The 14,904-nt window shown below is 42.6% G+C and overlaps 2 protein-coding genes across 2 annotated transcripts in view; one reads left to right on the top strand and one right to left on the bottom strand.

Annotated features, from left to right (window-relative positions):
• Nucleotides 1-1,685, top strand: part of LOC139405167 (NLR family CARD domain-containing protein 3-like) — a 144,434-nt gene extending 142,749 nt beyond the window's left edge. Inside the window, exons 10-11 of the mRNA XM_071147585.1 lie at nucleotides 111-157; nucleotides 729-1,685. Of these exons, the coding sequence (XP_071003686.1) occupies nucleotides 111-157; nucleotides 729-1,267 (586 nt within the window). The 3' untranslated portion in view covers nucleotides 1,268-1,685. The remainder of the gene's footprint in view (nucleotides 1-110; nucleotides 158-728) is intronic.
• LOC139405168 (NLR family CARD domain-containing protein 3-like) overlaps nucleotides 1-14,904 on the bottom strand; it is a 457,948-nt gene that overhangs the window by 66,151 nt on the left and 376,893 nt on the right. The gene's annotated exons all lie outside the window — the stretch shown is intronic.

Below are 14,904 nucleotides of genomic sequence, written 5' to 3'. Positions count from 1 at the left end.
GCTTGATATATGCTATATACGTGTGTGTGTGTGTGTGTGTGTGTGTGTGTGTGTGTGTGAGTTCAGGTGTATCCCTCAATGACTGTCTGTTCTTCTGCTTACCGCTACAGTGTGAAACATGGTGGAGAGAACAGAATGAAACCTGGGCTTAGAAAATGTGAGTGTTGACTGCTGTGAAGAATATGACTAAGAATACACACACACACACACTGAACACACACAGACACACACACACACACACAGACAGACACACACACACACTGAACACACACACACACACACACACACAGACAAACATTCGCTTGATATATGCTATATACGTGTGTGTGTATGTGTGTCTGTGTGTGTGTGTGTGTGTGTGTTCAGTGTATGTGTCTGTGTGTGTGTCTGTGTGTGTGTCTGTGTGTGTGTGTGTTCAGTGTGTGTGTGTGTCTGTCTGTGTGTGTGTGTGTGTGTCTGTGTGTGTTCAGTGTGTGTGTGTGTGTGTGTGTGTGTCTGTGTGTGTTCTGTGTGTGTGTGTGTGTGTGTGTGTGTGTAATTAATGTGAATAAGTGTGTTTTATATTACCATACAGTATAACATATGATCATTCAACAAGTCTCAAGTTACCTTAACTTCTCCTTTTGATACCTAGAAACATCCACATTAAATTAATTAGTGAAAAGTGAGTTAACATTCTAATGTGAATGATGATGATTTCTAATATTGTGTCTGGTTTCATCCATCAGATGTCTGTGATCTCACACTGGACCTAAACACAGTAAACAGTCTCCTCTCTCTGTCTGAGGAGAACAGAAAGGTGACATGTTGGACAGAGAAGCAGCCGTATCCTGATCACCCAGAGAGATTTGAGGACTGTGAACAGGTGCTGTGTAGAGAGGGTCTGACTGGGCGCTGTTACTGGGAGGTAGAGTGGAGTGGGGGAGGGGCTGTTATAGGAGTGACATATAAAGGAATCAGCAGGAGAGGAAGGGTTAAGGACTGTTATCTTGGATACAATGACAAGTCCTGGAGTCTGAACTGCTCTGACAACAGTTACTCTGCCAGGCACAATAATAATCTCACTCTCATAGTCGTCCCCTCCTCCTCCAGCTCCCACAGAGTAGGAGTGTATCTGGACTGGCCAGCCGGCACTCTGTCCTTCTATAGAGCCTCCTCTGACACACTGACCCACCTGATCACATTCACCTCCACATTCACTGAGCCCCTCTATCCAGGGTTTAGGGTTTGGTGGGATGAAGGCGACTCAGTGTCCCTCTGTCAGTGATATACACACACTGGACAAACACACACACACACACACACACACACACACACACACACACACACACACACTGGACAAACACACACACACACACACACACACACTGGACAAACACACACACACCTGCTGGACACACACTTGACACACACACACTCACACTGGACACACACACACACCTGCTGGACACACACTTGACACACACACACTCACACTGGACACACAGACACTGGACAAACACACACACACCAGCTGGACACACACTGGACTCACAGACACACGCTGGACACACACACACACACTGGACGCACACACACACACACACACACTGGACGCACACACACACACTCACACTGGATACACACACACACACAAACTGGACACACACACACACATACACCTGCTGGACACACACACTGGACACACACACACACACACTGGACTTACAGACACACACTGGACACACACACACACACACAAACACACACTGGACTCACAGACACACACTGGACACACACACACACACTGGACAAACACACACACTGGACAAATACACACACACACAAACACAGTGGACACACACACACAAACACAGTGGACACACACACACTGGACAAACACACACACTGGACAAATACACACACACACAAACACACACTGGACAAACACACACTAGACAAATACACACACACACTAGACAAACACACACACACACTGGACACACACACACACATACACACACTGGACTCACAGACACACACACACACACATACACAGACACACACACACACACACACACACACACACACACACACTGGACAAATACACACACACTAGACAAACACATATTTTAATACTATTATGTTATGGTATGAAATGTATGGGTTGTTGGTTAAGCTGTTACTGAAAATGGAAGTAAAACAAATGAATTGTCTGTACCTTGTGGGAAAGGGAGAAGGAGGGCATATCTTTCAGACAGATTGGAATGTTTGTTTTACGAGGGGAGTAGAAGACATCTCCAGACCTGAAGACACTGTGCTATTGTGTGGATCGGAGAGGGTGTGAGAAACTGATGATGTCATTTTATGTTGTCTCTTTAAAAGGTAAGGTTCTTTGTATTTTGGGTCAGTACTCTCTTGTAATAAACACTGCTACCTGAGTTTAAGACTGGGGCTCTGTCCATTCCTATAATAATAACATGGGTTTTACGATCCCATAGAATGCATTGACAGAGTACTTCATTCTGATTGGGAAATAATACAGAGGAATTTAGAATTCCACTAACACTGCTCTCAGCTCTCTCTGCCCTCTCTCTCTCTGCTCTCTCTGCTCTCTCTCTCTGCCCTCTCTGTTCTCTCTCTCTGCCCTCTCTGCTCTCTCTCTCTGCCCTCTCTGCTCTCTCACTATTTTTTCTCTGTTCTCTGCTCTCTCTGCTCTCTCTGCTCTGCTCTCTCTTTTCACTGCTCTCTCTCTCTCTCTGCTCTCTCTTCTCCCTGTTCTCTGCTCTCTCACTCCCTCTGCTTTCTCTGCTCTCTCTTTGCTCTCTGTTCTCTGCTCTCTCTGCCCTTTGTTCTCTCTGCTCTGCTGCTCTCTACCCACTCGCTCTGCTCTCTCAGCCTGCTCTCTGCTCTCTCTCTCTATTATCTCTGCTCTCTCTGCTCTCTTTGATCTCTCTCTCACTCTCTGCTCTCTCTTTGCTCTCTCAGCCTACTCTCCGCTCTCTCCCTCCCTCCCCCTCTCTCTTTCTCTCTCTCTCTCTAATGCTCTCTGCCCTCTCTCAGCCTTCTCTCTTCTCTCTGCTCTCGCTCTCTACTCTCTCAGCCTGCTTTCTGCCTGCTTTCTGCTCTCTCAACTCTCTGCTCTCTCTCTGCTCTCTCTCTCTTTCCCTGCTCTCTGCTCTCTCTGTGTGCTCTGCTCTCTTCTCTCTCACACACACTCTCTGCTCTCTTGCTTTTCTCTGCTCTCTCTGCTCTCTCTCTGCTCTCTTGCTTTTCTCTGCTCTCTCTGCTCTCTCTCTGCTCTCTCTCTTTCTGCTTTCGTTATCTGCTGTCTCTCTCTGCCCCCTCTCTCTATGCTCTCTGCTCTCTCTTCTCTCTGTTCTCTCTGTTCTCTGCTCTCTCTCTCCCTCTGCTCTGTCTGCTCTCTCTCTTCTCTTTGTTCTCTTCTCTCTGTTCTCTGCTCTCTCTCTCCCTCTGCTCTCTCTGCTCTATGCTCTCTCTCTCTTTCTCCCTCTGCTCTCTCTGCTCTATCTCTGCACTCTCTCTCTGTTCTATGCTCTCTCTCTCTTTCTCCCTCTGCTCTCTCTGCTCTATCTCTGCACTCTCTCTCTGTTCTATGCTCTCTCTCTCTTTCTCCCTCTGCTCTCTCTGCTCTATCTCTGCACTCTCTCTCTGTTCTATGCTCTCTCTCTCTTTCTCCCTCTGCTCTGTCTGCTCTCTCTCTTCCCTTTGTTCTCTTCTCTCTGCTCTCTCTCTCTGCTCTCTGCTCTCTGCTCTCTCTCTCTGCCCTCTGCTCTCTGCTCTCTCGTCTCTCTGTTTTCTGCTTTCTTTCTGCCTCTGCTCTCTCTCCCTCTGCTATCTCTCTCCCTCTGCTCTCTCTGTTCTCTGCTCTCTCTGTTCTCTGCTCTCTCTGTTCTCTGCTCTCTCTCTCTTTCTCCCTTTGCTCTCTCTGCTCTCTATCTCTCTTCTCTCTGTTCTCTGCTCTCTCTCTCTGCTCCCTCTGCTCTCTCTACTCTCTACTCTGCTGCTCTCTATTTTATCTGCTCTCTCTGCTCTCTGCTCTTCCTCTCTGCTCTCTCTGCTCTCTCTCTTTCACTGCCCTCTCTCTGGCCTCTCTGCTCTCTCTCTTCTCACTCTCTGCTCGCTCTCTGCTCTCTCTGCTCTCCGCTCTCTCTCTGCTCTCTCAGCCTGCTCTCTGCTCGCTCTCTCTGCTATCTCTCTCCCTCTGCTCTCTCTCTGCTCTCTCTCTCTGTTCTCTCACTCTGCTCTCTCTGCTCTCTCTCTGCTCTCTCTCTCTCTCCCTCTGCTCTCTCTCTCTGCTCTCTCTCTTTTCTCTCTCCCTACCTGGTCTCTTCTCTCTCTCTCTCTGCTCTCTCTCTGCTCTCTCGCTTTTCTCTGCTCTCTCTGCTCTCTCTCTGCTCTCTCTCTTTCCGCTCTCATTATCTGCTGTCTCTCTCTGCTCCCTCTCTCTCTGCTCTCCGCTCTCTCTCTGCTCTCTCAGCCTGCTCTCTGCTCGCTCTCTCTGCTATCTCTCTCCCTCTGCTCTCTCTCTGCTCTCTCTCTCTGTTCTCTCACTCTGCTCTCTCTGCTCTCTCTCTGCTCTCTCTCTCTCTCCCTCTGCTCTCTCTCTCTGCTCTCTCTCTTTTCTCTCTCCCTACCTGGTCTCTTCTCTCTCTCTCTGCTCTCTCTCTGTTCTCTCTGTTCTCTGCTCTCTCTGCCCTTTGTTCTCTCTGCTCTCTGCTCTGCTGCTCTCTCTACCCGCTCTCTCTGCTCTCTCACTCTCTATTATCTCTGCTCTCTCTGCTCTCTTTGATCTCTCTCACTCTCTGCTCTCTCTCTTTGCTCTCTCAGCCTGCTCTCCGCTCTCTCCCTCCCTCTCCTCTCTCTCTCTCTCTCTCTCTCATGCTCTCTGCCCTCTCTCAGCCTTCTCTCTTCTCTCTTCTCTCTGCCCTGTCTCAGCCTTCTCTCTTCTCTCTTCTCTCTGCTCTCGCTCTCAACTCTCTCTCTGCTCTCTCTCTCTCCCTCTGCTCTCTCTCTCTCTAATGCTCTCTACCCTCTCTCAGCCTTATCTCTTCTCTCTGCTCTCTCTCTCTCTGCTCTCTCTCTCTCGCTCTCTCTCTCCCCCTCTGCTCTCTCTCTCTCTGCTCCCTCTCTTTTCTCTCTCCCTATCTGGTCTCTTCTCTCTCCCTCTGCTCTCTTCTCTCTCCCTCTGCCCTCTCTATTTGCTCTCTCTGCTTTCTCGCTTTTCTCTGCTATCTCTGCTCTCTCTCTTTCTGCTCTCATTATCTGCTGTCTCTCTCTGCTCCCTCTCTCTGCTCTCTGCTCTCTCTTCTCTCTGTTCTCTCTGCTCTGCTGCTCTCTCTACCCGCTCTCTCTGCTCTCTCACTCTCTATTATCTTTGTTCTCTCTGCTCTCTTTGATCTCTCTCTCACTCTCTGCTCTTTCTCTTTGCTCTCTCAGCCTGCTCTCCGCCCCCCCCCTCTCTCTCTCTCTCTCTAATGCTCTCTGCCCTCTCTCAGCCTTCTCTCTGCTCTCTTTTCTCTGCTCTCTCTATGCTCTCTCTGTGTGCTCTGCTCTCTTCTCTCTCACACACACACTCTCTGCTCTCTTCTCTCTCTCTCTCCCACACTCTCTGCTCTCTCCCTCCCACACTCTCTGCTCTCTCTCTCTCCCACACTCTCTGCTCTCTCTCTCTCCCACACTCTGCTCTCTCTCTCTCTCCCACACTCTCTGCTCTGTCTCTCTCTCCCACACTCTGCTCTCTCTCTCTGCTCCCTCTCTCTCTTTTCCCTGCTCTCTGCTCTCTCTGTGTGCTCTGCTCTCTTCTCTCTCACACACACTCTGCTCTCTCGCTTTTCTCTGCTCTCTTTGATCTCTCTCTCTCTCTGCTCTCTCTCTTTGCTCTCTCAGCCTGCTCTCCGCTCTCTCCCCCCCTCTCTCTCTCTCTCTAATGCTCTCTGCCCTCTCTCAGCCTTCTCTCTGCTCTCTGCTCTCTCTCTCTCTTTTCCCTGCTCTCTGCTCTCTCTGTGTGCTCTGCTCTCTTCTCTCTCTCACACACACTCTGCTCTCTATATTATATCTAGTATTCAGACCAGAGAGAGAGAGAGAGAGAGAGAGTCGAATATACTGATATACAGCAACATTCAGAAAGTATTCAGACCAGAGAGAGAGAGAGTCTAATATACTGATATACAGTAACATTCAGAAAGTATTCAGACCAGAGAGAGAGAGAGAGAGTCTAATATACTGATATACAGTAACATTCAGAAAGTATTCAGACCAGAGAGAGAGAGTCTAATATACTGATATACAGTAACATTCAGAAAGTATTCAGACCAGAGAGAGAGAGTCTAATATACTGATATACAGTAACATTCAGAAAGTATTCAGACCAGAGAGAGAGAGTCTAATATACTGATATACAGTAACATTCAGAAAGTATTCAGACCAGAGAGAGAGAGTCTAATATACTGATATACAGTAACATTCAGAAAGTATTCAGACCAGAGAGAGAGAGAGTCTAATATACTGATATACAGTAACATTCAGAAAGTATTCAGACCAGAGAGAGAGAGAGTCTAATATACTGATATACAGTAACATTCAGAAAGTATTCAGACCAGAGAGAGAGAGTCTAATATACTGATATACAGTAACATTCAGAAAGTATTCAGACCAGAGAGAGAGAGTCTAATATACTGATATACAGTAACATTCAGAAAGTATTCAGACCAGAGAGAGAGAGTCTAATATACTGATATACAGTAACATTCAGAAAGTATTCAGACCAGAGAGAGAGAGAGTCTAATATACTGATATACAGTAACATTCAGAAAGTATTCAGACCAGAGAGAGAGAGAGTCTAATATACTGATATACAGTAACATTCAGAAAGTATTCAGACCCCTTGACTTTTTACACATTTTGTCACGTTACAGCCTTATTCTAAAATGGATTAAATGTGTTTTTCCCCTCATCAATCTACACACAATAACCCATAATTACAAATCAAAAACTGTTTATTTTATGTGTGAACATTTTCATTTAAAAAAAACGTAGATATAACATTTACATAAATATTCAGACCCTTTACTCAGTACTTTGTTGAAGCACCTTTGGCAGCGATTACAACCTTGAGTCTTCTTGGGTATGATGCTACAAGCTTGGCACACCTGTATTTGGGGAGTTTCTCCCATTCTTCTCTGCAGATCCTCTCAAGCTCTGTCAGGTTGGATGGGGAGTTTCTCCCATTCTTCTCTGCAGATCCTCTCAAGCTCTCTCAGGTTGGATGGGGAGCGTTGCTTCGCTGCACAGCTATTTTCACGACTCTCCAGAGATGTTTGATCGGGTTCAAGTCTGGGCTTTGGATTGGCCACTCAAAGGCATTCAGAGACTTGTCCAGAAGCCACTACTGCATCGTCTTGGCTGTGTGCTTAGGGTCGTTGTCCTGTTGGAAGGTGAAACTTTACCCCAGTCTGAGGTCCTGAAAGCTCTGGAGCAGGTTTTCATCAAGGATCTCTCTGTACTTTGCTCTGTTCATCTTACCCGTAATCCCGATTAGTCTCCCAGTCCCTGCAGCTGAAAAACATCCTCACAGCATGATGCTGCCACCTCCATACTTCATCGTAGGGATGGTGCCAGGTTACCTCCAGATGTGATGCTTAGCATTCAGTTTGCTTAGCAAACCTGTTAAATCTTGGTTTCAAAAGACCAGAGAATCTTGTTTCTCATGGTCTGAGAGTCCTTTAGGTGCCTTTTGGCAAACTCCAAGCGGACTGTCATGTGCCTTTGACGGAGGACTGGCTTCCATCTGGCCACTCTACCATAAAGGCCTGATTGGTGGAGTGCTGCAGAGATGGTTGTCCTTCTGGAAGGTTCTCCAATCTCCCATCGGGTTCTTGGTCACCTCCCTGGCCAAGGCCCTTCTCCACTAATTGCTCAGTTTCACAGGGCGGCCAGCTTCAGGAAGAGTCTTGGAGGTTCCTAACGACTTCCGTTTCAGAATGATGGAGGCCACTGTGTTCTTGGGGACCTTCAATGCTGCATAATTATTTTGGTACCCTTTCCCAGATCTGTGCCTCACTACAATCCTGACTGGGAGCTCTAATACACACACAGTGTCCTGTAGGCCAATGTACTTCCATATACACCCCCCATCTACTACTGCCACTATATATATATATATATAGACCACCTGATAGAACCCAGGTCTCATCTCTCTATCAGTACTAGCTACTGCTACTATATATATACAGTGCCTTGCGAAAGTATTCGGCCCCCTTGAACTTTGCGACCTTTTGCCACATTTCAGGCTTCAAACATAAAGATATAAAATTGTATTTTTTTGTTAATAATCAACAACAAGTGGGACACAATCATGAAGTGGAACGACATTTATTGGATATTTCAAACTTTTTTAACAAATCAAAAACTGAAAAATTGGGCGTGCAAAATTATTCAGCCCCTTCATCACCATTCCATCACCATTCCATCACCATTCCATCACCATTCCATTACCATTCCATCACCATTCCATTACCATTCCATTACTATTCCACCACCATTCCATTACCATTCCATTACCATTCCATCACCATTCCACCACCATTCCATCACCATTCCATCGCCATTCCACCACCATTCCATCACCATTCCATCACCATTCCATCACCATTCCATCACCATTCCACCACCATTCCATCACCATTCCATCACCATTCCATTACCATTCCATTACTATTCCACCACCATTCCATTACCATTCCATTACCATTCCATCACCATTCCATCACCATTCCACCACCATTCCATTACCATTCCATCACCATTCCATTGCCATCCACTTCCACAGTTCTTTACTAAAAACATATTTATTTGTTACATTTGACTGTGGAAAACCTAGCAGTACTACTGATTTCACTGAGAGTGGGGCAGATATATATTATTACTGTGTAAAACCTAGCAGTACTACTGATTTCACTGAGAGTGAGGCAGATATATATTATTACTGTTCACAATATGACAGTACAGTAATAGATGGAAGAAGAAAGGTGGAAATGTTGTAATATTGATCACAATATGACAGTACAGTAATAGATGGAAGAAGAGAGGTGGAAATGTTTTAATATTGATCACAATATGACAGTACAGTAATAGATGGAAGAAGAGAGGTGGAAATGTTTTAATATTGATCACAATATGACAGTACAGTAATAGATGGAAGAAGAGAGGTGGAAATGTTTTAATATTGATCACAATATGACAGTACAGTAATAGATGGAAGAAGAGAGGTGGAAATGTTTTAATATTGATCACAATATGACAGTACAGTAATAAATGGAAGAAGAGAGGTGGAAATGTTTTAATATTGATCACAATATGACAGTACAGTAATAGATGGAAGAAGAGAGGTGGAAATGTTTTAATATTGATCACAATATGACAGTACAGTAATAGATGGAAGAAGAGAGGTGGAAATGTTTTAATATTGATCATAATATGTCAGTACAGTAATCGATGGAAGAAGAGAGGTGGAAATGTTTTAATATTGATCACAATATGACAGTACAGTAATAAATGGAAGAAGAGAGGTGGAAATGTTTTAATATTGATCACAATATGACAGTACATTAATAGATGGAAGAAGAGAGGTGGAAATGTTTTAATATTGATCACAATATGTCAGTACAGTAATAGATGGAAGAAGAGAGGTGGAAATGTTTTAATATTGATCACAATATGACAGTACAGTAATAGATGGAAGAAGAGAGGTGGAAATGTTTTAATATTGATCACAATATGACAGTACAGTAATAGATGGAAGAAGAGAGGTGGAAATGTTTTAATATTGATCACAATATGACAGTACAGTAATAAATGGAAGAAGAGAGGTGGAAATGTTTTAATATTGATCACAATATGACAGTACAGTAATAGATGGAAGAAGAGAGGTGGAAATGTTTTAATATTGATCACAATATGACAGTACAGTAATAGATGGAAGAAGAGAGGTGGAAATGTTTTAATATTGATCACAATATGTCAGTACAGTAATAGATGGAAGAAGAGAGGTGGAAATGTTTTAATATTGATCACAATATGACAGTACAGTAATAAATGGAAAAAGAGAGGTGGAAATGTTTTAATATTGATCACAATATGACAGTACAGTAATAGATGGAAGAAGAGAGGTGGAAATGTTTTAATATTGATCACAATATGACAGTACAGTAATAGATGGAAGAAGAGAGGTGGAAATGTTTTAATATTGATCACAATATGACAGTACAGTAATAGATGGAAGAAGAGAGGTGGAAATGTTTTAATATTGATCACAATATGACAGTACAGTAATAGATGGAAGAAGAGAGGTGGAAATGTTTTAATATTGATCACAATATGACAGTACAGTAATAGATGGAAGAAGAGAGGTGGAAATGTTTTAATATTGATCACAATATGACAGTACAGTAATAGATGGAAGAAGAGAGGTGGAAATGTTTTAATATTGATCACAATATGACAGTACAGTAATAGATGGAAGAAGAGAGGTGGACATGTTTTAATATTGATCACAATATGACAGTACAGTAATAGATGGAAGAAGAGAGGTGGAAATGTTTTAATATTGATCACAATATGTCAGTACAGTAATAGATGGAAGAAGAGAGGTGGAAATGTTTTAATATTGATCACAATATGACAGTACAGTAATAGATGGAAGAAGAGAGGTGGAAATGTTTTAATACTGATCAGAATATGACAGTACAGTAATAGATGGAAGAAGAGAGGTGGAAATGTTTTAATATTGATCACAATATGACAGTACAGTAATAGATGGAAGAAGAGAGGTGGAAATGTTTTAATATTGTTCACAATATGTATTAATATTGATTTAATATTGACACTAATCATTCTATGTTACACTTTTTGATCAGACACTAATCATTCTGTTGTTACTACTGTAAGATACTGAGAGAACAGGACACTAATCATTCTATGTTGTTACTACTGTAAGATATTAAGAGAACAGGGCCATTGGTGCATCTCAACAATCTAAAGTGGCCTCCTATCCTTTTCTCCTCTCCTTATCTCCTTATCTCCTCTCCTTTATCTGGACTCATCTGAGAACACAATAGAGGTCAAAGTAACATGGTGTCTTCCTCTCTTTATCTCCTCTCCTTATCTCCTCTCATCCAATAGAGGTCAAAGTAACATGGTGTCTTCCTCTCCTTATCTCCTCTCCTTATCTCCTCTCATCTAATAGAGGTCAAAGTAACATGGTGGCTGGACATTACTTTCACCTGGCCAGTTCTCTCATGTCAGAAGGGGGAAAGGAACATATGAATTCAAACATCACTGATGGGAGAGCTATTGCCTTGTGTGTAAAGTAAAGTATGTAGCTCAATAGCTCTGTTGAGACACATATTGCCACAGAGTCACCATGACGGTAGGCCCTTAACTCCACCTTGGGAGCACCATTCACATAACCCCCACTGTGAGCCTATGGACACGAGTCACCATGACGGTAGGCCCTTAACTCCACCTTGGGAGCACCATTCACATAACCCCCGCCTATGGACATGAGTCACCATGACGGTAGGCCCTTAATTAACTCCACCTTGGGAGCACCATTCACATAACCCCCGCCTATGGACATGAGTCACCATGACGGTAGGCCCTTAATTAACTCCACCTTGGGAGCACCATTCACATAACCCCCACTGTGAGCCTATGGACACGAAACACCATGACGGTAGGCCCTTAACTCCACCTTGGGAGCACCATTCACATAACCCCCACCGTGAGCTATGGACATGCTGCACTATTAACTCAATGTTTTTACCTCTGTGTTATGGATTATCATCGTCTTCATCAGACAGAAAATACATCAGGGAAACAGGGTTCTGAGGCGTCTCCTTCAAGGGTCAGTAATTTTTCTTGATTTAATTTTTACCTTCATTTAAGAACAAATTCAACAAATTCTTATTTTCAATTACGGCCTAGGAACAGTGGATTAACTGCCTGTTCAGGGGCAGAACGACAGATTTGTACATCGTCAGCTCAGGGTTTTGAACTTGCAACCTTCCGGTTACTAGTCCAACGCTCTAACCACTAGGCTACCCTGCCGCCCCAGTAATGGCATGGCAAGAATAGTCTGCACAATTTCTTATATAACCCCGACTATAAACGTTATATAACCCACATTTAGAATAACAGTTTTCAGTGGTCCACTTTAAGTCTATCACTCAAATTCAAGACCCTCAACTTAGCACACACCTATACAGTTAGAATGTAAATTTACAAACGGGACCAAATATAGACAGTTTTTACCAGTATTAACTTTTTATCATTACAGCCCCAGTTTATCCCTGCCTTACACTGTCGAGAGTGGCATAGTAATGACAGATCCGTATCTCAATTCTTAGTCTCAATTACTTTACATTTCGCAGTGTGCAGAACTCCACAACCCAAATAAACAGTTCCAGGCTGACCAGGCACTCCTCCTTCTGGCGCGTCTTGATGTTCTTCTTCAGATTTTCAGTTCGTCCTTCCAATGGCACATGTTCAAAGTGGATGGGCCTTGATAATGCCTCTCACCTGAGCTGCCAGTGTCCTTTACAGTCCATTATGTCTTGTCCATTGCTCAGACTCAGTTCTCACGGTAGGAGTGGTGAAGGACAAGGTTGTAGTGAACGCCATTTCTTCTGCTGGTTAGGGGGGTTGAGGTCCACACCCTGTTTGGTCAAATGATCCCTTCCATGCATCTAGATACCATCTGTAGTCATCTTCGCCATAATCCCGGAAGAGGACAGACGAGAACAACACTTTAGTTCAGTTAACTTCTGATTCAGGAAATCCAGACAAGCATTGACTGTTTGACAAATTATTACTTTTACCAATTATTCTTAACTTCTTATGGGTACGTGGGGCGGTAACGTCCCACCTGGCCAACATCCAGTGAAATTGCAGAGCGCAAAATTCAAAAATACTCAATTCAAATATTGAACATTCTTGAAAATATATGCGTTATACATCAAAATAAAGCTTAACTTCTTGTTTATCCATTTATGTCAGATTTCAAAAAGGCTTTATGGCGAAAGCATACCATGAGATTATCCGAGATCAGGCCCAGCAGACAAATAATTACAAACAATTACCAGCCAAGTAGAGGAGTTACACTAGTCAGAAATAGTGATACAATTAATGACTTACCTTTGATGATCTTCATATGGTTGCACTCACAGACTCCCATTTACTCAATAAATGTTTGTTTTGTTCGATAACGTCCCTCTTTATATCCAAAAACCTCAGTTTTGTTTACGCGTTTGTTCGGTAATCCACAGGCTCAACAGACAGACGAAAAATTCGAAAAGTATCAGTAAAGTTCGTAGAAACATGTCAAACGATGTTTATAATCAATCCTCAGGTTGTTTTTAGTCATAATAATCAATAACATTTCAACCGGACAATAGCTTCGTCAATATAAAAGGAAAACAAGAAAAGCATGCTCTCGGTCACGCACATGAAAAACCTCTGGGACACTACGGTGTCCACTTATTCAAAGTGGTCTTACTCTCTCATTTTTCAGAATACAAGCCTGAAACAATTTCTAAAGACAGTTGACATCTAGTGGAAGCCATGGGAAGTGCAATTTGAGTCCTAAGTCAATGAATACTGTAATGGCATTCATTAGAAAACTACAAACATGAAAAAATCCCACATTGGCACAACTGCCATATCAGTTCTGTTATACTCACAGACATTTTTTTTTAACAGTTTTGGAAACTTTAGAGGGTTTTCGCTGCAATTGTGTATGAAACAATTCAACATTAGGGGGTCATTTGCATATAGGGGGTCTCGAAAAACAACAGGTGTTATTTCCTGAGGTTGGATCAACAGTCAACCACACCTAGAGAATCTTCAAGATAATCAAAAGGCCTTATTTTATATGAATACAGTCTTTCCTACAACAAACAATTATAAATATAAGCATTTAAAGGGTATTAAAGTGTAGTACTGTGCGGGAATAATATATATTTATATATATATATCTGTTGTATAACATAATTTTCCCGTGTATAAAAACGTTCTGGCTTGGTTAAATATTGCATAGTAAAATTGTTTAACTAATTATAACTAATATATAAAAGGTCTGTACTAAAGATATTAATTAAATAAAGGGTTTTACAATTGTGTCTTACCTTTAATGAAAGGAATCTCCGTTTTTTCTCTCTGTCTATATATCTAAAACAGGTGTAATTTCCCGAGGATGGAGGGATCAACAGTCAATCGCACAGTCTGTAAATTCATTCCATACTATGACTCAGTTAGCACACAGATGCTCATCTGAAAACTCTTTTCAGGACATTACGCATGGATAATTTTGAAGGTGAGGATGTGAAAATAATATATATTAGATGTTGTTTTTCATTAGGTAGTTTGTGGGAAATGTTTGATATTACAGGGTAGCTATTACTGTACGGTTGGAACTCTATTACTATGGAGCTATTATTATTCCTATATTATTAAAACGTCTGTAGAATACCCAACATTTACCCAGCTGCTACCAGGAATAATTGATTTGGATCATTCAACATCAGCTGTTATAACTATCCAAGATGAGGATTCAGAGGAACAGACGTAGGCCTGTTCTTCTTCACGCAGCCCTACACCCTCAAGCCATTAGAGATGTAAGTCCAAAAAATAAAAGGTGTAATAATCTTAATGCAGTAAGTCAAGAATGTCATGAAAAGCAATCAAATTAATAATTTACCTTTGATGATCTTCGGATGTTTTCACTCACAAGACTCCCAGTTACACAACAAATGTTATTTTTGTTCCATAAAGATTATTTTTATACCCAAAATACCTCAGTTTGTTTGGCGCGTTATGTTCAGAAGTCCACAGGAAAGAGCGGTCACG

Source organism: Oncorhynchus clarkii, unplaced genomic scaffold, assembly GCF_045791955.1.
Source record: "Oncorhynchus clarkii lewisi isolate Uvic-CL-2024 unplaced genomic scaffold, UVic_Ocla_1.0 unplaced_contig_8549_pilon_pilon, whole genome shotgun sequence".
In the NCBI taxonomy this organism is placed as follows: Eukaryota; Metazoa; Chordata; class Actinopteri; order Salmoniformes; family Salmonidae; genus Oncorhynchus; species Oncorhynchus clarkii.
Note: the sequence above shows the minus strand (reverse complement) of the source record. Positions and strands in the feature narration are given on the sequence as shown.